Source organism: Rhea americana, unplaced genomic scaffold, assembly GCF_003343005.1.
Source record: "Rhea americana isolate MKP2758 unplaced genomic scaffold, rheAme1 scaffold_18, whole genome shotgun sequence".
Classification (NCBI taxonomy): domain Eukaryota; kingdom Metazoa; phylum Chordata; class Aves; order Rheiformes; family Rheidae; genus Rhea; species Rhea americana.
The window spans coordinates 3,517,172-3,540,844 of NW_028185927.1; the positions used below are offsets into that span (position 1 = coordinate 3,517,172).

At 39.3% G+C, this 23,673-nt stretch overlaps 2 protein-coding genes across 9 annotated transcripts in view; both read right to left on the reverse strand.

Moving 5' to 3' along the window:
* HEATR5A (HEAT repeat containing 5A) overlaps positions 1 to 2,476 on the reverse strand; it is a 73,032-nt gene extending 70,556 nt beyond the window's left edge. For 5 of the 8 annotated variants that reach the window (XM_085301669.1, XM_085301675.1, XM_085301676.1 and 2 more), the window contains exon 1: positions 2,328 to 2,476. The gene's annotated coding sequence lies outside the window, so the exon portion shown is untranslated. Of the gene's footprint in view, positions 1 to 1,242; positions 1,422 to 1,560; positions 1,926 to 2,327 lie in introns of those variants that run through there. The other 3 variants (XM_085301671.1, XM_085301673.1, XM_085301672.1) reach the window with 3 other exon arrangements.
* Positions 2,477 to 11,377: 8,901 nt separating this feature from the next.
* DTD2 (D-aminoacyl-tRNA deacylase 2) lies at positions 11,378 to 19,034 on the reverse strand. Its single transcript, XM_085301678.1, has 3 exons — positions 18,902 to 19,034; positions 13,751 to 13,820; positions 11,378 to 11,729 (listed from the first exon to the last, which is right to left on the reverse strand). The coding sequence occupies exons 1-3, from the start codon at positions 19,001 to 19,003 to the stop codon at positions 11,404 to 11,406; spliced, it is 498 nt and encodes a 165-aa protein (XP_085157804.1). The 5' UTR covers positions 19,004 to 19,034; the 3' UTR covers positions 11,378 to 11,403.
* Positions 19,035 to 23,673: the final 4,639 nt, after the last annotated feature.

Below are 23,673 nucleotides of genomic sequence, written 5' to 3' on the forward strand. Positions count from 1 at the left end.
CTACATGATGAAAACTATTCCAAAAAASAAAGAAACATTTACATTCAGTTATTGAGAAATAAAAAACAGCCATTTCCTGAACTACACAGCAGGCAGTACTGGCACTCTCCGTGCCCTTAGCACCCACAACTGAATATTGGTTAGATTAATTTCTGAAATATTAAGTGAAATAATATATTTGGCTCTTTTACAAGGACCTCAGATCATTATTTATTTACAGGCAACCTGAAAAATTGAAAATTAATAAATGCTTCTAGTAGTCAGAAAAATAGTAGCATATCTGTCAAGTCTGAYTCTGATAAAGTGAGTCAACTGCACTGAAATACACCACACAGAACCCCTCACAGGTGCAGACTCTGCAGGAGTCCTGCCTGGCAGACTCACAAAGCACTATCAGGGCATAAACCACTGATGTACAATCCCATGATGATTGATTCTCTCGATATTTTAGATGTCTGTTTCCCACAGAAAAACTCCAAAACAGCTCAAAGCAAATACAAGTATATAAAGAATCCGTGCTTTTTTGGTTTGTGATGTAGATATTCACATACTACCTTTACTTTTCTTTCTTTAAGTTCCAATTGCTTAAAGACATTAAAAACTACAATGGTAAAAAGTGAATAGGACAAACAGTCTGAAAACACTTTTGTTAGTAGATATTTCTAACTTCTGCTCAATTAAGAGGTGCTGAATTTTTCCATACAATATCATCCTGCATTGCCTAACAAAGCTCTTCACACGTTGGGGTACAACTTAATGAACTAGTAGTAACTCAGATATTTAACTCACAATTTAACAAAACAATCTTCTGTTCTGGAATCAAACACAAGTTTTTAATATACTGAAAGTACTGTAGCACTAAACTGGCTTCCCTTCCCTCCTCCCCTCCTTTTTATCATGTCAAACTATCAGGAAACAGGAAAAACCTCTTTCCATACATAACCAGAAGTAATCTATCTTTGGTGTCTTGGTTGTCATTTCATATATGAGTTAAGTGACTATAATACAGATCACGATGAAATACACAGTTTAGGAAAACACCAAAACATGCAATAGAACATGACTAGTTGTGAAGACATATTTCTGACATGTAAGATTAAAACAGAAGTTTATTACAATTCATGGTCACAGTTATAAACATTTAGCTATTTTAAAAGAAAATCCAGACTTAAAGAAACAGTAATTAATACAAAATTCCAAAAATATCAAAGTTCATGCATAGCAACACAAAGCTAAACTCACTTTATAGCATTATCTGGCTTCCTCCTCCATATCTCTATACACTTTAACCTCGTTCTGAATAAAATTGTTAGTTTCTCTTTGCCTCGTTCCAAAAAAATAGCGCTAATGCAGCTTCAGCCAGGTTTTAAATACTCATGCAAAACCTCCATCAGTTGTACTGTTTAGACTTGCTAGTCGTCCTATTTGGATGGCAAGGAATTCAAAATGCAATGCTTACAAAAAATATTTTATACACTAGAATTTCCAATATTGCTACCTCCTCCCTCAAAATATTCTGAAATAAAAAAAATGCATCCTCTTAAAACTTTGCATACTCACTGCAAGTTAATACCAAATCCCTCCCTGCAGTCTTGGTATCTCTACCAGCCTCACCGACTTCGCATCCTATTTCAGCTTCAGCCGAAATGCAAATGAATCGGCTGCCCGCTCCCACCCCGGCAGGCGACATCCAGACAGAACTACGGAGTAATGCGGGTAACTCGCCTTCCTCGTCCTTTCCGTGAAAGGACCTTTCTCTTCCTCCTTCACCGAGTAAAAACCGCCTCCGCAGAAGCAGGAGCCGGGCGGGCAGGACGAGCCCCGGCCCCGCTCCCCCGGCAGCCTCCCCCGGGGCGGCTCGACCAGCGGGGAAGCCCCGCGGCCGTTTCGCTGACAAACGCCCAGGGCTCCAGCGGGGGGAGAGCGCTTTCCACACGCAAGCCTGGGGCAGCCCCTCCGCCAGGTCCCCGGCTCGCCGCGGCCGTTATGCCCCGGGGGCGCGCCCGCCGCGGGCCGGGAGGCGGCGGCCAGGGCGCCCGCTCGTCCCTCCGTGCCCTCCCTCCGCCCTGGCGACCACCCGCTCGCCTGGCGGGAGGACGGCGCGGGTGCGCAGCCTCCTCCGCAGCCTGGGGTGCTGGCAAGGGGCGGCCCGTTCCCCACCCCGGCGCCCACTGAGGGAGACGGCGGCGGAGGGGAGAAAAGCCAGGCCGCCGCCGCTGCCCCCGCAGCGCCCCGCTCCTCTCACCCCTGCGGGAGAGCTCCGGCACCCGCCACCCCCCGCCCGCTGGCGGCGCAGGACAGGCGCTCTCCGCCTCCTCCCGCGGTACCTGGCCGCCACGCTGCCCGCCGCGACCGCCCGCGGCGCTCTGCAGGGCGCGCCGGGGCTGCGGCGCTGGCGCTCAGCTCCCTCCGCCTTCCTCCGGGGCAGGGCGAAGCGACGGGGGCCTCCTGCCGCCCGCCGGCTCGGGGAGCGGAGGGGAGGGCGGGAGGCGGGGAGGGGCCGCGGCCCAGGGCTGCGCAATCGGCTCTGGAGCCATCGAGCGCCCGCCGAGGCAGGCGCGCGGCTCCAGCGCAGGGCGCCGCCAAGGGGCGGCGGGAGTCCGCGCCGCGCCTCGGCGCCAACGGCCCTCGCGGCGCGCGGCCCGCGCCGCCCCTCGGCGCCAACGGCGCCTCAGAGCCCCTGAGGCAGTGCCGCGTCCCGCATCACCCCTCCTCCCCACCCCCGGGAGGGCTTCCCGGTCCTGCAGCCACCCCGGTGCCACAGGTAGGGGCCGGAGAGGTGGAAGGCAGCRGTGGTAGCTTTATGGCTTCCGAGAAGGCTGGGAATGATCACCCTGTTTATTTATGCTATGCAGCAAAAAGGATTAAACCTATGCCTAAGACATAGAGTCTTCTGTGTTTCTAATACATTTTGTTCAGAATAGGTATTCCAACTGAAGGATTTTGCTACATCACAGGGAATGACTTTCATTCTTGGAAATTTTCATAAGTGAATTCATTGGTTATGAAAAATGAKCTGTTGAGGGGATTTTCTTCTCTGAATTTTATCTTCAAAGTTGAAATTCCATCTTCATAAAGGAAAAAATATATATATAACAAGCTTTTGTCTAAAAATAAACAAGCAAACAGTAATCTTGTAGGGTTGTAGCTGATGTCCAGTGACATCTCTCTCTCTCTCTCCCCCCCCTTTTTTTTTTTTTTTTTTTTTTCTTGGTATTCTGCCAGACTACCTAGTAGAGCAAATTGAAAAACAAATATCAGGTCTAATTTCTATTGGCAACATTCAGTTGGGTAGTACGGAGGTTTTATTTCTGCTACCTTCGCTGCTGCTACAGAGCTGRTGAAGAAATAATGCCTTCTAGAACAAAGACCAGGTTTGGCTAGACAACAAATCTTAAAGATGATCTTTTGTCTTTRGCATTCCAAGAGTGCAATATTGGTTAAACCGTAGTATTTCTCTCCACAAACCAGGTTCTCTGGGGCCATCTTCTTTGAAGTGGTGCAAGCCTTTGTGAGAAGGGAATAGTGGCAAGGATACATAAGAGTAGAAGCTGAAATTGTGTCAAGCCCTTATGTAAGCTTGTAAATTCATCTTCAAATAAATTCACCATGTAAAGTTTACACACAGTGTAGTCTTTAAAAGAACATCTGTATTCTGTCATGTGGTTCATACCACTATGATGTATTTCAGAAAGTATTCGCACAGAACCTTGATTATCTTTTGCTACGTATGTAAGAGTACCAGTCTGCATTACCATATATGGACATTTGCTTCAATTTTACTAAATTGTGATACAGCAACATGAGCGTTGCTGCAATGATCCTTTACAAAAAGGATTTGGAAATATATGTGGTAATGAAGAATACAAAAGTGCCTCATATGTGAAGTAAGAAACTATTTACATACTATATTTCACAAAAATCAGCTCTACAAACCCCTAYCAGTATAAAAGTGTTAACTCTCAGTATTGAAAATAATGTCTATCCCCCAGGAAAGTGTTACTTGCTCAGTTTACCTCATTGGGAACAGAAGATGAGTTGCTGCTGCTCAAAATGAAGTGGTCTGCCATTCATCTTGTGAGAAAGGTCAAGTAAACAATTTATATTCGGAGACTGTAGATGCTATGACATTTCTAGTAATAAACTCTAGAAAAACAAGAGGGACTCTTTCTGACATACCTGAAATAATAGAAAGACCTGGTAATGTTTATTCTTATATTTGTGAGGGGGGAATAGTAGTTAGCTCAGAAACAAAGAAAAAAATCACATCTAGGATATTTTTTAAAGGTGGTAGTTGTTGTTATTACTATTATTTAGTGTGCTGTGGTAACAGACCCCATTCAGGATTTATATACCACATAACGCTAAATGTTACGTAAGCATAGGGCAAGACAAAACATCACTCAGTAACAGAGACAGTCTTGCCCAGTTCTTTCCAATAATGATTCTCAGCCCCCAAAGTTATTGATATTGACCCTAAGTAATGCTGTTTTAATGCCAAACTGATACTAATTAGTTTGAAATAATGAAGAATACTAATGCTGAGTGCTTCTTCCATCTCTGTGTACATCAGCTTTAGGTTTGCTTTGTGCTAGCAGTACTTGATGAAGGCAAGAATCCATAACGATTATTGGATTTATAGCTAATCAGGATTATTTAATATGATTTTTCTCCCCTAGATTGCTCAACAGTGTTAACCATGCACTGATTCAAGTTAGCATCTACTTCAGTAGTAACACATCACTTTTGTCTTTACTCTCATCACTCTGAAATAAAAAATATTCTTGTATACAAGTTTATAGTGTTTGGTTCTAACACAGACAAAAATAGGATTATTAAACGTATCCATTGTATATTAATTCATTTCTGCCTTCTCCCATTAGTCCTSACTGAGTTTCAACAGCAAATTAGTTAATAAAATAAGCAACTGGCAAATAATTGCAATGCACAGAACTACTGATTAGTCTTCTCATTAGTTAGCCTGTTTTGATAAAGTGACTTGACAGTTCTGCCATACAAATTTCAGTCGTAGTAGAATATCCACACAATCTTGTATGCCTCTGAGCTAAATATTTTCTTATTTATAGCTGTATAATCCTTGGTGACTCTACTGAAACAGGAAAGAATGTATTCCTTTGAATGCAGTAGGACTATGTATGCATGAGTAAGAGTCACAGGACTAGGGGCTTGATCTAAAGCAGGTGAAACATCACCAAATAATAATAGAGCAAACAAAATTAAATTACATCATATTTTAAAATCAGTAGAAAGGAACGTCTTATATTAATTATCACAGAATGTTTGAGGTTGGAAGGGACCTTAGGAGATCATCTAGTCCAACCCCCTGCTCAGGCAGGGTCGCCTAGAGCACATTGCACAGGATCACGTCCAGGGAGGTTTTGAGTATCTCCAAGGAAGGAGACTCCACAACTTCTCTGGGTAACTTGTTCCAGYAGAGAACGAGGATTACTTCCTTTGACCTGCTGGCAACACTCTTCCTAATGCAGCCCAGGATACCATTGGCCTTCTTGGCTACAAGGGCACATCRCTGGCTCATGGTCAAATAATTGTCCACCAGGAACCCCAGGTCTTTCTCTGGGGAGCTGCTTTCCAGCAGGTCAGACCCCAGCCTGTACTGATGTTATTCCTCCATAGRTGAAGGACCCGGTGCATGCCTTTGTTGAACTTCATGAGGATCCTCTTTGCCAATCTCTCCAGCCTGTCGAGATCCCTCTGAATGGCAGCACAGCCTTCTGGCACATTGGCCACTCCTCCCAGTTTTATATTGTCAGCAAATTTGCTGAGGGGGCATTTTGTCCYTTCATCCAGGTCACCGATGAAGAAGTTAACAATACTGGACCCTGTACTGACTCCTGGGCTACACTGCTAGCTACAGGCCTCCAGCCAGACTTTGTGCCACTGAGCACAACCCGCTGAACTCTGCCTTTCAGCCAGTTCTCAATGCACCTCATTGAGTCTGCCTATGAGGATGTTGTGGGAGGCAGTGTCAGAAGCCTTTCTGAAGTCAAGATAGACAATACCCACTGCTATCCACAGCTAGTCATCCTATCATAGAAGGCTACCAGGCTGGTTAAGCATGATTTCTTCATGGTGAATCCATGCTGTCTACACCCGATCACCTTCTCATCCATCACATGCTTAGAGCTGGCATCCAGGATGAGCTGTTCCATCACTTTTCTAGGGATCTAAGTGAGACTGCCTGGCCTGTAGTTCCCTGGATTCTACCTTCTTGCTCTATTTGAAGACTGGAGTGACATTAGCCTTCTTCCAAACCTCAGGCACTTCTCCTGTTCTCCACAACCTTTCAAAGATGATTGAGCGGCMTAGCAATGATGTCTGCCAGCTCCCTTAGCACTTGCAGGTACATCCCATCAGGGCCCATGGACTTGTGGATGTCAAGTTTTCCTAAATGATCTCTAACYCAATCCTTCTCAATCAAGGGGAAGTCTGCCTTTCTCCAGACTTCCTTCATGGGCTCTAGGGTCTGGGATTCCTGAGGGCTGGTCTTTAAAAAAAAAAAGAAAAAGAAAGAAAAAAAATGAAAAAAAAAGATATTTACAGGGGAGAGTGCGAACACAGTTCCCCACTACCACAAATTATGCAGCTGAGTTCCCAAATTAGCAATAACTGCGTCTCAAATTAACCTCATTGGCTACRATACTGCCACTGCACAAAGCTAATTATGATGTTAAACATTTATCTTTATTTTTGAAATTGTATTAAATTATCCAGTCAGTATACCCACGTAAGTACTGATTCATGCCATTAAGGCCTGATTCTACAAACAGCTACACCATTAGGAACAGACAAGTCACATTTGGTTTTAGTATGAATAAAGTCATTAATCTGCCTAGAAGTGTTATAACATGTTCATTTCTAGAACTGCTGTAGCATATTCCTGACAATTTTAAATTAAATGACTGAATAATCTTGGATAAAGTATTCTGAAAAGAATAAACTGCACATTACTGAGATCCAGATACGGATATCCAACTGACTATTAAGGCCTCCCAAGAACCCCTTCCTTTCACTGTTAATCCAAACCTATGTTGCAGTACATTTAAAGAGCCTAAGCTCTTTGCCTGCACATTTTTAGGACATACTGACCTAATAGAGCACATACTGTGACACTTACACAGGCAAATGTAATTAAAGTGAATAGAAAGCAATCTTAAATTTACAGTAAAGAGATGCACAAATATATATGAACTAGAGTGTGASAGGAATGCTATATATTTGTTTTTCCATACTGTGTATGTCATTCCTATTTTAGAAATAATAGAATGCTTTTTGTAGTGATAAAACACTGTTCATTTGAGGTACTCAAAGTTGTCTGTGGACATTAGCTCAAAACACATTTGTGAGGCAGAAGCTAAGGTAGAAGGGAGTAAAAGGCAAACTCATGCAGCTCTAGCACCTGCATTCCAAARCAAAAAGAAGTGATTTTCTGCCTTTAGTAAAAAAGAAAAAGAGCACTGATTTTAAACCCTCCTTTCTTCTTTTCATTCTAGTTTCATCTTRCAGTTGGAAAAAGTGGAGCAGAAAATTGCTTTGCCCAAAGCCACACACTGGCAAGTAATTGGACTAGTGGACAGTGCTAGTTAAAATAGAAAATTTGCAATACTTTCATACTATTCAGGCAGTTAWAACTGCTGCTTCTTTCTGTTGTCTRCGTATACCATTTTAGCCATATACTGTTTAGCTGCAGTTGCATAGCACTTCTAGCAGCACAGTTCTTGACATATTGCAGTGATTTCCAAATTCTTAGTTGCCTTCTAAGAACTTCAYGGAAATATAAAGGAATAAAACATCAAATTCACTAAATTGATAAGAGAGATTCTCAGATTTTGGGAGATCTTTTCCCAAGATAGAGTTTAAGAGAGCAGCTCGGTTTTCTGCTCTTGTCTACCTACTGTGATCTTGACTTCATTGACAAAGCAGCTTGTGGATCTAGTCAGATCTCATTGTGCTACGCGATGCACTAACACAGCGAGTCATTGTTTTCCTGAATATGCAGTCTTAAGTGGCAATCTGCTAAGGGCCCATTTATTAGATGACAACTGAGACATTTTATACAACTACTTGTTACTATATAAAAACTGTGGTTATACCACACAAAGCAAAACTGAAACAAGAGCTTTAGTCACCTGTCCTTAGAAAAATTGTTGTTACAACTAAAACAAGTAAAAKCAAGGCTCCAGGAAGGTCAAGAAAAGTCCAGACAAAGCAACTCTGATAAGCCTCAATTCTGAGGCCTTGCAAATTTGGGACAAATCTTTGGCCTGTTAATAGCAATACTGTATTACTGGACTACAGAGCTGCATGGTGCCATAGAGGCCCCAATACAAGCTGCAAAAAAAGAACATTAAGATGGCCTATGTGCCAAATTCAGAGACTTCAAAATCTAAGTTTTCGAATTTGGATGGACATCTGCATACCTATTCTGTTTTAAAGAGCAAAGGTAGTAAATYATACAAGTAAAACAATCCATGGGCACCTGCTTAAGGCAATCAGGTAAAATGCTACATATTTTGAGAGCTTTGCTGCAAACAGCAAACCAAATCCCAGATTATACAAAGAAAAAGTAAGGTTTGTTTAACTGTACTTTGKTGAAGACAAACTCACTGTGCAATAGATTTTCAGAGAGAATAAGCACAAGAAGAGATGTTTATTACCCTGCAATTTTGGACTAATATTTACATGTTGCTTACTCTGTGTAACAGCAGAGGTAAAGATGTCTACAAAGGGCATGGGAAGGAAGCAGGAGTACTGCTGACTAGACAATAAGCTATTGCACCTGAACTCGTTAGTTTTATGAGCACAGTCCATAGTCCATGCATGTTCACTGGGTGTGTACGCTGCAAATTAGTTACTAAAGACCTGATCTAAGAATTCTTGTGTGATAGTTGGGTCCTTCTCTGGAGGGGAGGCCAGACTAAATTAACATAAGGACTCCTTCTGATTTTTCAGTTTATTTCAAGGAAATCAGAGTATCACCCAACAGATACTCTCTAAATGTRGAGCAGGAAAATTATTTGAATTTTAGTCTAGTCATAGAACAAAAGCTATTTAAAGCAGTGTCACATCATCTGTTTAAGGCATATATTTATGTCAGAAAGATATGAGCATTTGGCTTTGAAAAATAATTTTAATTAATTTTTCATCAGTATGGTCCACCACATTATTCAGAAGTGACTTCTTTCAGTAAATGGATCACAAATCAATAATAAATATAAATAAAGCAATATAAAGGGCTCATCATTCAACAAGCTGCCAATCTTTGCTGTAGCAAAAGATTGCAGAAATTATTATCCCAAGATAGATAAACAAATACATCTAAAACTGGCAGATAAGTAAATACACAAAGATGCCACTCTGTGTTTACAGAAATTCAAGAGTTTTGTCTTATCCTAAGAACTACTGAAATACCTATTTTATATATGATAACTTCATGTATCTTTTTTTTATAAGTGACATCAATTCAAGGTAGAGGTCAGTCTAAAGTCTGTTTTACACTATTTTCAACCTCATCGCCTCTGAAATTTTAGAGTACTTGAAATAAAGAGAAGGGGGAGGAGGGGGGAGGAGGAGAGAATAAATAAAGAGGAGAGTGTCTTGGTTTCCAAAGATCTTTCGACAGTTCCAGAAGAGCCAGGAGAAAAAAAAAAAAAAAAAAAAAAAACACAAAAAACAAAAAACAAAAAAACCTGCAGATTTTCTGATAGACCTCAAAGGATCTGTTCTTGAGATCTACTGAATACCTGCAACTCCTCTAAGGTCAGTGAAAAGTGTTATTTCTCAAGATATTTCAGGATTTGACCTACAGTAGAAAGAAGAACATATTTTTTTCCAAGCAGACAAAATCAGGATGAATTTGTATTAGTTATTAACACCAGTACAATCTTATTTAAATGTCTCTAGTAAGAACTTGGCACATGATTCATATTGTATCTGTCATAACTGTTAACTATTAATGAATAAATATGTAATTTGGGACCTAGCTACTATTTCCAGACCATTTATGTGAATAGTTTTTTTCAACTATAAGAATATCAATTGCCAGGAATTCAGCATCTTTAAGTATTTCAAAGTTACTAACTGTACATTACAGTATGAAAAATCCTACTACACTCTTGTAGCAAAAACTAAGAGCTTTTTATCTGTTCAAAAATATGATTCTCATGATATACTTTGAGCCTGCAGATAATACATTCAATTATTTTTATTAAAGGTTGGGACAGAATATTTGTAAATACTGATTCASAATTTAAGATTACATAAGGAAACAGAAAACAGGCCAGTACTTTACATAAAAATTTAGGGCTTATCAGAATCTGCAGGACACATGATCCAGCTATTTTGTTTCCAGCAGCATCTCCTATCAGAGAAGAGCTAAATATACGTGAAATAATTTCTCTGCTGTGGTCTTGTCACGATACATAAGGAATATAAACTAGTCTCTTGCTTTACAGACTCAGTAGAAAGGTAAAGGGAAGGAATTCAGGCAGGCAGAGAGAAAAACGAGATGGCAGCGTATGTCATACCCATTTTTATTTTTGTTTTCATTTAATATTTTAGTCCTTTTCCTGAAACTACATTATGAAAGAAATGAATACACAACAAGACCAAGGAAACCAAAACACGGACTAAGTTACAACAAACAGCCAGCAACATGCAGAGACTCAGGGAGCAAACCTTGAGAAAGCAGTTCGGTACTTCCTTGACTTTAGTCTCTAATGTGCCTCCCTATTTCTTACTCTGTGAGTGGAGGTATACACTATGTTCAATTCTAGCACTGCCTAAAAGCATCTCACTCCTGCAAACTGTGGATGAGGGAGGCAGCCTGTATTATATAGCACCTACTATCCAAGAAGCTAAAAATTCAGTGAATTTTTGCTTCCAGTATCTTTGTGATGTAGAAAATATTTCTGCTTTATAGATGAGAAACAGAAGGACAAAAAGTAAGTGGCTGACTCAGGAATTCAGGAAACAGAATCATACCCACAGCATTTTTTTGTAATCTATAAACTTCACTTCCCTAGGTGTAGTTTACATGCAATACCTTTGTCATTATTTTAAAGTAACCAACATAAGTAACACCCCGATTAATAAAATTTTTGTAAAAATCCCTTGTGTTAGATGTTTTCTTTGGATAAGTTTTAACAATTATTTTGAACATACATCACGTGAAGATGGATGTAAAACACACATTATTGCAAAACAGTCTCAGAAATCCTTATATTTAATGTGATTCGTGACACTAGTATAAATGAATGAAAGTCTTTCTTACACCGTACCCAACCCATGTAACTGCATTAATGCTTAGAAATGAAAAAAAAAAAAAAGTGAGCCAATACTGTATCCAGGATATCATTTATTTTTTCAAAATTCAATCAGATGAGTGAAAGGTCCATTTGTATCCAGTTTTAACACCTGTCTGTTTCCATATGTGCCATGCTTAACAAGAACACCTGCTTCTGTGCATTTGGCATTGGCAGCCACTTCTTTTTCACACAGAGTCACAAACTGAGAATAAAGTTCCAGCCCTTTTTCTTTTTCAATGTTGGTGTGGTACTGCATCTTTTTTCCCTTCAGTTTACCACCTAGTGTAGCTTGAGGTATGATGAGCACACTGCCGGGTAAATCGAGAATAGAAACGTACTTGCCACTTTCACTTTCACTTAACTGAACATTCAACAGCATATTGACTGCAAATAGAAATAAAACAACAATTAGTGTAACAAAAATAAATGAGACAATATAACAACATAAAGTGAGATGTAACGGATATTGAGATGCATGTCAAACTATTTAAGTAAAACATTTGAAATACTGTCAGTTCTATATCTGAACCCTAATAATCAAATTACTTAGTGTAGTTGTATAAAATACTCGAAAAGAGAAAAGAAGCTGATTATTAATGAGACAAAACATGGACAGTCAATATTATTAACAGACTAAGATTTCTGAATTATTTTGAAGAATGTGAAAGATYGTATTACTGTAATATGTCTAAACAGCTGGTTTTGGGGGGGAACTGGTTGGCTATCTAAAATTCTGAACTTTATTCTAGCAGAAGCGCCCTGCAGAAACCTACGATCCAAGCAGTGACTCTGACGTGAGTCTGATGCTCAAACAAGCAACATTTGGACCACACTACACATGGTAGGAGGATAGAAAATTTTTAATATGCTTTAGGAAAGTTTCTGTCCTGAATTTCCTTTAATTCTAGTTATAATAGACTGTAGCAGTATCAAAAACCCAAATGATTCTGCTGAAGTGGACAGTATGAACAGTGTCATATGAGAGGCTCAGCAGCTCAGTCTGAACTGGACTACCCTTCAGGATTACACTTAGCAATGTGCAGGTCTCAGCTTTTCTTTTGAGAGAAAACGGAAGRATGAAGGTCAGAGATCTCTCAGAGATCTCTCTGAACCCATGGAAGTTTAATGAGGGAATATTATCTGAAGCAAAAAGAGTTATGATTCAGGAACAACAACAACAAAGCCTCATTTAATCAGTTTCAAAATATATTTAGGAAAAATATCCCTTAAGACAGACAGTTAACAGTGATGGTGGTGGATGAATCTCCTAATAGGAATCAGAGCTTTCCTTTTCTGCCCTATTTCATCGGTCACACAGCTGGAAGGTCATTATTTTCAAGTAACATCCTAATGAAACTCTCACAAGCACAATATCCACTTTCATATCATGTTGTGTTTAAATATACCCAAAGATTTCAACTTAGTTTAGCATCACAATGACTATGCCCTCCAAGACTGAGACGGTATCCCGGAGAAGCTGCTCTCAGCACCTGCAGTAGCRCCTGCGCTTGTGCATTGCCAGGACTTTCTGCTGGTCCCAGCAAGTAGCTTGAAATAGACTATTGCTGCATGATCTTTTGCAAAGCTACTAGTATCAACAAACCACAAAGAAAAGGAACACTTTTGTGCAAAATACATGGGATCATTGAATTTCCCAGGTGATTCAGCATTGCTAATGGATGGAAGGAGGGGGAAGAAATTAAAAAATAAATAAATAAATAAATAAATCCCCAAAGCCACACTGCATGAAAGCTGAGAAAAATCACTACCACTCGGTCTTATTCACAGCACCTTCTCCACATTGATGTAAATGTTAAAATGGGTAGTGGGAAGAAGGAAAGAACTATGGATGCTGCTTTTATTACTTTTGATCTGGAAAACTGCACTTGAATGACTAACAATRTATATTGCACCTCTGAAACAAGATGGGAAGGACACTAATTAACCACCCRACTCCCTCTGCTGGCTATAGTTTTCAGAATACTACACATACAGCAAGATCAGAATTAAATATTTCGTAAATCAAGCAAACATTACTTGAAAGCAGGTTTCCTTAAGTTGAGCTCAGTCCTGGACTGAATCTATTGGCTGATACATGCAATRTGCCAAAGGGTAGGTGCAACATCTTTTCTATTTCCTGGAATGTTAYCATGAACATTCAGTGTGAACTGATTTTGTAGCAGGTCAATCATTAGCAAATGGACAGAAAGAAAGATATGGAAAACTGCCAAATGAAATAAGAACAACCAAACTCTTCTTTCAGCCAGTTCTTTGATTTGGAATGATTCYATAGGAAGGTTTTTCATTTATTTTAGTCCTAACAGTGGCTACCTTCTCTTTTTCAACCACTTTTCTTAATTCTCCTTMAAACAATACAAGAATTTGTAAGAAGGAATATATCATACCAATTTTTGGAACAAGATCTTCATCAGCACCTTTGAAGAAGCATATGTAGATAACAAGCCCTCTCTGGATCTACAAAAGATTTCACATAAGYGTATCAACATTTCTCATTGTCCACCACATACTCTTAGCATCAAAAAGACAAACTAACAGGAAAATAAAGTTCTACAAACTTTATTTTACAAAGAGCACTTGCAGTTATTTACTACAGCTTCAGACATCAAGTCTACAGACTCTGCAGTAGAGACTAACGAGGTATATACTGATTATCTGCACAGTGCTTCTACATACAATTAAACCAATTCATTAGCTCCATGGGAAGGCAAATTTAGTTGGAACTTACAATGCAGTACTAACATAGCCAATTAAAAGCAGAAACAAGATGAATTAWATTACTTAAATCCAGAACAGGAAATAATTTAAACCTTTTTCTTATTAAACCTTCAGGTAAAATAATTTGTGTGTGAATTAGGAATTTACTTCCAATTATGAAATATGAAAAATAGCATAAGACTTGTCAGTAAACTGAATATATTTTGATACTAAAAATAYACTGGTACAGGACTGTTGGAAAAAACAGTCTGTTAATCACAGATTTAAATATGATCATCAATAACATTATGAAGGTGTTCAAAATATTATAAATGTATTAAGAATATTATCAGTTTGGGTGAAACATTTTATGGTAAAGTAGGAATTTTCCCCTGACTTCTACAGACTAAAGATACACTAYTTCTTTAGACTTTATTCAGAAAGACTATTTATAAGAACTGTCTGTTTGAGTAAGGAATTAGATCTGTCTAGAGGAGATGCATAGGGCAATTCTTCTGTAGCTCTTCTACTCTCGTTCAGTTCACAAAGAATACATATGCAACAACCAATAATTTATTAAGAGAAACTGATAGGATCTGCAGCCAACAGTGATTATGTGTCACCCACAAGTATACTTGAATGGTTTGACTTCTTCAGCTGTCAGGAAAAAAGATTTACCAGAATTTAAGAGTATGATTGAAGCAAACAACAACACTTGCGTGCCCACAGGCATACAATATACAAAAAAACCTAACTGCTTTGTCAGGAGGAACTATGCTTATATTTTCAGAGGAAAAAGAAACAAATGTCAGCTTACAGTAACTATAAAATACTGGTTTGGAGATGCTAACTATATTGGGGCAGGAAGGATTCATTCATATTGATGTTATCAAAGCAAAAGGATAAGAAATGTGAATGGTTTCTTACAAATATCTTTTTCATTTTTTTTCTCACTTTCTTCCTTGTGTTAAAAAGATAAGTTTCTGATATAGAAATAGTGCTTAACTATACGCATGAGGCTTTCTCCCTTTGTTATTGTAGAGATTCAGCAGAATGCTCAAGGCAATGACTGAAAAAACTACAGCTTCAACTATTTTTCTATTTACTAACTTCTGAAAAGAGAATGCTCTTCTGAGCACTCAGAATGAATGAGAGATGTAGCAAAACAATCACATGCTGGGATTCTTTTGAAAGCTATAAATGGCTCTTTTCAAAAGCTTATTTTGACCACTRCAGAATATCATGCAGGTTCCCAAATGACTGGTTCTATATTTCATAAACAAAGAAATTAGATGGCCTGAACCTCAACTAACATTTCGAACTATCTGTTCAAATGAGGGAGAGAGATATAAGCTGTCAAAAGTTAGTCATCCATACATGTTGGGCTACTCTCAGAAACAGGCCAGCATTAGGATATCAGGAAAATAAATATGCATATATATCTATTTATAGTTTGTGACAAAATACTCAAAATAAATTTATGACCTATATATCTGACCTCTACATTTAGAGGCGACTACACCAGAGCACACAACACAGATGCTCATTCTAACTCTGAGACTTGTGATATTCAGTATTTTTCAAACAGTCTCACATGGAAAAAACAATATTCTGCCAGAAGCTCAATTAAGAAAACAAAAAGGTAAACCAACCATCATTTAAAAGTTCTAAAGGCAGATAGGTAAAGTAAAAACATGTATTATTTTTAAGTCTCTCTCATTATTTGATGTCTATTTTTCAATACATTTTTATCACAAGATAAGACATCTATATTGCGTTCAGAGTCTCAAAGCAATTAGAAAGACATTAGATTAAAGGAAAAAAAAACATCTGGAGTTCAGAACTACAAGTAAAAGCTACAAGAGGATGCCTCAATATTGCAGGTTTATGACCTTCTGTACCACTATTTTCAATGATACATTCCTGTTATACATTACATTTTTTGTTCTGTAATTTCTTAATTGAATAAATGATGCAAAACCAAGAACTACTTCAAGTAGCTAAACTAATAATACATCTCAGTCCTCAGATAGTTTCAGTAGTTTCAGGCATCATAAGACATTTTTCCRGTGTAAAAAAAATGAAATGTTTAAACCCTTCAAACAAAACAAAAAGATTGCCATTTGTAAAGGTCCTCTGTAAGCAATCAAATCTACAAGACAAAATAAAGCAAGGTTTTAAATTCAACAGGATGACACAGAGACAACCACTGCAAGGAACTTAGTGACAGGCAGGTAGTTGGGCTGGGAAACTGTTCTATAATCAGTAAAATGCCTGTGTAAATAAGCCAGCAAAGCACATCACTTTGCACCATAGGCATTCTACTACACAACTGTCCCAATGGTCAGATCAGGCAACCTGCAACATCAACCATTCAAGTACTGAGCCCCTAAAGCCATACAGTCAGTCTTAGCAATGCTGCTTCCAAATACTCCTTTTTAGCTCTTAAATAGGAAAAATAAACAACTCCCCCCCCCAGCTGCATTACTCTGAATTTTGCAGGATTTAATTAGCAAAACAAATATATTCTGCAAAATGAATTCTACATTTTTTTTCAGAAAAAGATAGTGCAATTGATAATGAAAATGGAGACACTTTGCACCACAGGCTTACGAAGCCAGTCTGTGAAACTTGCATAAATTATTCTTTGACATTCCCATTTCAAGTTCAGATTCACTACACTGTGAGAAGATTTATTTGTATTTCATAGATTCAGTTGCAGCAAAGAGATTACATAATCTACCACAGATCACAGAATAAGTCTGAACCTGGTATTTTGCATCTCTTTTTTGTATCTTAAGCAGAAGTGGAACCTGGGGAAATAAGGGAGAGAGAGTTTTCATTACATCTAGTCTAGGTACTTATATTTTTTAGCTGAGTATTTGTATTTTCTTTTCTTCTATAGCTGTGGAATACATCAAATCTCTTATTTTGTCCTCAATATTCAAAAGGAGAATTCTTATTCTTCTTTCAACCCAAATATCTTGTTATATATGTAAATATTAGATGGATGCCCTCCAACTTATGTTTCTCCATAAACAAGGTATTCCATTGTTAGAATTCTCTACAGTCAGAAAAATTCTATCATAAAAGCATAATGAAGAACAGTTATTCATGAATAGATAAGATGTACACTCCAAATTTCCTTTTCCAGATAAAGAACACCAGGTCTAAAGTTCACAAAGTACCTACAGAAGTCTTTTAAAGCCCAGAAGCTATTCCAGGCCACCTACATTATGCACTATATATAGTACATTAGAAATCCTCAAGGTGATGACCTACTTTTAAGTTGTTCTGAAATACCAGGCACACATTAGCTTATGTAAATAGTGGTTTATGAAGCCGGTATTTCTTTATTTTTATATGGGTAAGCATATAGAGAAAGTAACATTAACCAGCAAAAAACATCAGAGGCAAAGATTCGTTTCAGTTACCTCTAAAGAGGTCATGCTAAAGAAACTATGAACTTTCCATAGATTTTTTTTGCTGCAGGGTAACTAGCTCTTGCTATACCAGGCTTCTCTTAGAAAGTCAAAGTATCCTGAGAAAACTCATAAGACAATATATTAAGTTTTGTGTCTGGGAGATATCTGCTGCTTAGATTGGCCAGATCTCCTACAGATTCCTTTACTGCTATTACTTTTCCAATGATTTTGGTTAAGACATTTAAAACTTCAAATAAAAGATTTAAACAGCATAACTTCCTTATAATAGATTTAGTAATAATATGTATAGAGAAAACCATATGCCCTTTTTTCTAAYGGTTTAAAGGACAGCTGGCACAATGACATTCCTGCTTTTATCTACTAGAACTACAATTACTTCCAAGATTCACAAGCTAGAAATAGGATATTTTTCTGAAAATTAATTTACGCAGCGCTGAGCAACTTTCACTGTGTTCCTTACGTTGAGAGGCCATTATTACAGTGCAACACACAGAGATGCACTTCAACCAGGTATAGCATCAGTGACATGGCACACATTTTCTGTGAGCAAAAAGTTGCGTTTTCCCAGACAACGTTGCAGAAACTGGWTCTGGTGCATCCATCTGCCTCTTCTGATCAAGGAAGAAACATTTTAAGAGCAACATGAAAGAGAAACTGTGGGAAAACATGGATAAGTACACTTTTTTTTAAAAAAAAAAAACTTCCTTTATATTTGTTGAACAAACTTACAAGTCCTTTAAACGTACTAGAACTTTTAAAGAAGCCAGCCTTCTCGCAGGGAAAGCCGCCCTCGGCGGTGCGGACGGCAGGTAGCTCTAACGGTCTGGAGACCTCGCTACCCGCTCCGCCACACGGCTCTGGGAGAAGAAGGGCAGAAATCGTGATGTCTCCCTCAACTCTGTGATGGTCTACATCCCCAATTCCAGTTTGGGGATCGCAGGTGCTCTGAGAAGGGAACTGCTGCTGCCACGGCTGCGTTGCTCTACCCGGCCTACTGCTTTAGGGGTGCAGTGYCGCAGTCAGCGAAGCACAAACGTGGAGGCAGTTTTAGATTTTTAGTTGCCAAAGTAGCAATTTGCTATCAATGTTATGCTGACAAACAATTAAAAGTTATTTCATAAGACCATTCAGATTATGAAATTAAAAAACACTGTATGTTTGCCCAGAATAGAACAAAATAAAACCAAGTCTCAGGAAAAAAAAAATCCGGACACCTCAAGAAATCTTCCACTATGCTCTGGTTCAAATTAAGACTTATTCTTTGCCTGCAGCACTTTGCTTTTCACCTGAAGGAAGACCGCCGCTAAGAGCGCGGCAGCGGTCCGGAGCCGGCCCCGCGCACCCCCCTCAGCCCGCCGCGGGGCCCAGCGCGGGGGCGGCCGCGCCGCGCGTTACCTCCACCCACTCGGCCGCGGCGCCGGGCTCGGGCGGCTTCACCTGCAGCCGGGCGGACGCGCACTGCTGCAGCAGCGCTCGGGCCCGCGCCGCCGCCGCCATGACGGGCAGGGCGGGGCGGAGCGGGCCGGGCCGGGCCCGCGGCGCAGCGGCGGCGGCTCCCGGCCCGTATCCGTTCCGGGTTAGCGAGGGCGGCTCCCTGCGGCGTAAGGCGGGCGGGCGCCGCTCGCCTCCCCCCCGCAAACCTTCACCCCTGGGCTACAGGTCGTAGCCGCCGCTGGGAACCTGCGGCTTCGGGTGAGGCTTCCCGGCAGGAGGCAAAGCCGGGAGGGCGGTGTGCTGCCGCCTGCGTCTCCCCCGAGAGACCTCGGAAATCCCCGTTACCGCTGCTTATTCGTGCATTTAAATACCAGCAGCGCCCAGCGAGGTTTGTGAGCTGCTGGATACCTGGTAGACCTTAGCACAGAAACAGCGCCTGGCCCGAAGAGCTTGCAGGTCACAAGCGGCAGGTGCCTGAGGTGGAGGGACGCTGGTAGAARACCGGAGCGCCTGAATTACAGCTCAGCATGAAAAATACGATCACAACAAACAAGATTTTTAACCATTGCTTTTGTTTTTTACTTCGGAAAATGTGAGGATGGGATTTGCAGGAGGATGAGGAGCTTGCCTTGCAAATACTGAGAGGCAGCTTGTATGATGCTAAGGGGTAAATAAAGCAGGAGGGTCGTTGCTAAAAGCTGAAGAGGAGATCAATACTATCCCCTTTGCAGAGGAAAAATGGGGCTTGTGATGTCCTCTAGTAAGCAAGGATACAAGGGCTACACCTCTAGAATAAATGAGCAGAAGGTATTCTTTTAAGCTCAGCTAATTTATTTCAAAATTTAACAATGCTTTACCACTATCAGGAAGTTGGGTTTTTTGATGAGAAATAAAAAATCTGCTTATCTTATGGTGGGAAAAAGTTACATGCTTGGGAGCAAGTATAACATGCTGTTCAATTTCTGCGTGAAAACAGAGGTCAAGCAGTTATTGGTCTAAATATTACTTGTTACACATGCTTAAAATGTATATCTAATTTGTGTTTGATTCAGCTGAGATGAACTGATCACATTGGAGCATTTCTTTTTAATACTACTACTACTTCTGAGTAGGCAGAGCGAGCAACGAAGAATGCAGTAAAAACAAGAGATCTATATAGCCAGGGATCATAATTAAGATCTGCAAAAAAATGGGCATAGTTCTGAAATGACTTTCCGTAGCTAATGAGAAAAGTTAAAGCACTGCAACTGCTTCTTCTATCATCTTTCAAGTTTCTGGGCTACATATGCTGATACTCATTGAACAGTTCCTAAATTAGGAGAGTTGTGCCTTCTTCCTATCTGTGAATTTTTGATAGATACAAGTTTTAAATAACATTGGCTTCAGCAAAGTAAGGATAGATTGACGCAGAATTCAGCCTCACTGAATTAATTTGAAGATTGCAGCTTTTATTTTTAAAGCCCCATTAAAAAGAAGATGAAATCTATACAGCACTAAGAAGAAGCCAAATCTGATTACCTGGCCTCAATCATAGAATAAGATTATAGAAGTCATCTGTGGAAGATAGATAGCTAGAGCAAGGGACATTACGTGTTCATTGCTAGCAATTCTTGAGGATAGATGTACATCTAGCTCCAGTCCAGTGATGTTTTAAAATATCATTCTCTTTTGCATGAGTGTTTTGTGATGWTGTTCTCCCCAAAGGAAACCTTTGTGAAAGAAGAGGAAATCACAATAGGCAGTTAGTGCATAAACTGAGAGAATGAAGTACTTGTTTTTGCTAGCTGTAGGGTATTGTTAAGTATGGGCTGTTTTTAAATAAAATTAACTGAGTTTAAATAAAATACCTTCTGTTCATTTACTCTAAAGCTGTATCCCTAGACTCATTAAGAAGAGCTTGATGAGGTAGAAACCCATTTAAAATGGCTTTTTTCCATACATATTTGTGATTATAAATTTATTTTTAAGGAAAATTGATTATTCTTGTGTCTATGAGCAGATTGTATAAGGAGAATATAAAATATGGGCTCATTAATTCTTTTGTGGCGCTGCTGGTATTTATGCCAGGATCTGATGCAGTACGTTGAATCATAAGCAAGTTTCAAAAGATAGGCCTGTGAACCAGTACGCAGAGAATTTAGTATGACATCAGTGTTCRTTTATGGATTCTTGGTGTAATTGTGTCATACTTTCTTTGGAAAGCCAAATTTATTTTGCTGTAATAATTTAGCTTAGTTTAAGGGTTTATAACAATTTGTTCCTTCCCTGTGCTGCAGAGAATCTAATTCCGTGAAAGCATCTTTGTCCTTGAATTTATCTAGGTATTTGGATGGTAACTAGTTCTGCATCTTGCATTTCTTCAGCCTTGCTGAGACATAGTTAGGAGAAGGATCTCTTTTGTAAGCCAAGAATGGTGGGTAAATTTGTTGTTTAAATCTTTGTCTAGGTCTCTGATTTGATTTTGAGGTCCTTATATAGAAAAGAACTTTCTGACAGCTGAATAATATATCTATGTGTAAAATATATTGATTTTTTTCCCAATTATTATATTAAAGGTCTTTTGATGTAATAGCAGTCCCAGAATATTTCTTGTATCCTTCTGCTTGTTGGCCCTGTGGCAGAGACAGGGTATTTTGTGACTGGTGTCCAGAAGATAGTTCTGGTTATTTTCAAATCAGTTCTCTTTAAGAGGGGCAGATGGCAGTATGAGCCATTCCTTACAAATTTCCATGGGCATGTTCCTCCTTATCCTTTGTGTGAATGGTCATGCATATTTCATGTACATTTAATGGAGTGTCTCCTTAAGGAAAGAGGGGGGTGGGTGCTGGGAACTCTCTCTCTGCTGGTACTCAGGTTTCTCCTGTTCATCAAAGGATGAAATGCCAGGGGTCTGTCAGTACCAAAATAATCTCTTGATTCTGGTCTTGAATCCTTCCCTAGGGTGTTTTTTTTTTTTTTTTTTTTTTTTTTTTTTTTTTTTTTTTTTTTTTTTTTTTTTTTTTTTTTTTTTTTTTTTTTTTTTTTTGTTAGTAATGAAATTTGGTGTTACATGCAATTTGGCAGGGACAGGAGTTGACTGGAACTCTAAAGAGACAAGATTCACCTTAGAAGTTATTCCTTTGGTATCTGAAACTCTGATCAAAGGTTTTCCAAGCAGTGATCCCATCAACAGAGTGCCCCAGGTAGCATCATGTGTGTTGAAAAGGAACAATATACAAAGCTGCAGTCTAGCACTTAAATAGCAAAGACACAAAACAGGTAGCAGGTAAGATTATATCTTAGTAGAATTAGCTCATATTGGAAAGATGAAGCTGAAAGGGTGCAGAGTGTCAAGGGAAGAATTAGATTTAAATGTTTTATTTTCTTCATTATCCGGTGTGGAACTCTATCTTCCCACACTTTCAATACAAAGAAAATAAGGAAAGAAGACAGGTAGCAGGGCATGCATAGAGAAGGAGAGAGTACTTAGTTAACTCACTTGGAAACATTTAATGAAGAATCACAGGTGGACACCAGGACTGCTGTGAATGGTGAGATAGAAATGAGGGACTCTGCTGTGCTAGCCAGTAGAGCTTGCTGTTGTGAGACTCTTTTATCGTCACAGATGACCTGGAAAATGGAAAGTGCAGCAATAAAATTGCAAGTCACTGTCACAAGAGTTAAAAAAAAAAAATCCACATTGTAAGCTAGGATTATTGTTTAATTGAAGTATGTGTTTATTTGACTATGGTGAAACAACAAACCAATCCCCCTGAAAAAGAAAAGATATCTCGTATATTTAKTCTGATGGTAAAGCTGTCATCAGACAGCTCAGACTAAAAGGTTTTTTGTTTCTAAAGTGATATTTACAATCTTATATTCTGAGCTGAATCAAGCTGTTTGCTTTCTGTTGAATGATAGTCTTTCATTCTCCCTTTGCTCCCAGTTTATTTATTTTGCTTCTATTTTTGAGCTACCTGCCCCACTCAACTATCTATGATGAAGTATCTGTCTCCTTACATTTGATGATTTATTGCAGCCTGTTTGTCAGTTTAGTTCAAGCGATTAAACTTTTAGTTCAACTGATTAAGCTTTTTATTTTTCTTTCTATGGCCTCAGAATCTCTAGATTAATACTGAAATAATGCTGATTAGCTGAAAGAGAAAAGAAATTGCTGAATAGAAATGTGTAGAAGGGATTAGGTGTTGTTATTAGAATAATTTTATTGTCTAAAGAATAGACATTCTAATGACTATATTTAGTACTGATTTCTCTCTTATTCAAAGTACCGTCCAAACATTAACGTTGGGAACATGTCTGCCTCCAAACCATTCTGCCCCTTCTTCCAYAGGTATTTAAAAAAAGGAGAGTGGGGTGAGAGCATGAAGAATTTCCCTACTGCAAGCCATTCTGCAGAAGCCAGATAGAATAGCAGCCCTTTCACCTGAAGACCCCAACTATTGCCCAGTGCCAGTGTAAAGCTACCAAAGAAGCATGCACTGCAAACTGGGGGAAAATGGCTGGGAGGAAGAGATGGTATGTGATTTTATCTTTCTTGTTTGCCAGGTACCTCTAAGGAAGGTCATGAATTCTTTAGGCCTGCTCTTGTAGTCCCGGGGTTGGTACACCTCTTCAGCTCTTCCAGCAGTGCCAACTAACTGTCCCCAYGTACGTCAGAGTTCTGTTGCCAGCGAAGGCTGGTATACCTGTTGTGTAAGAGCAATCCTATGATTTGAGCACTTCATTTTTATGCA

Bases quoted from the DNA above. Each gene is read 5' to 3' on its own strand.
- DTD2 (XM_085301678.1), bottom strand. From the start codon at position 19,003: ATGGCGGCGGCGGCGCGGGCCCGAGCGCTGCTGCAGCAGTGCGCGTCC. The intron at 13,821-18,901 runs GTAACGCGCGGC...AATCTTTTGTAG, and splicing joins CCGCGGCCGAGTGGGTGGAG to ATCCAGAGAGGGCTTGTTAT. The intron at 11,730-13,750 runs GTATGATATATT...TTCTATTTGCAG, and splicing joins AGATCTTGTTCCAAAAATTG to TCAATATGCTGTTGAATGTT.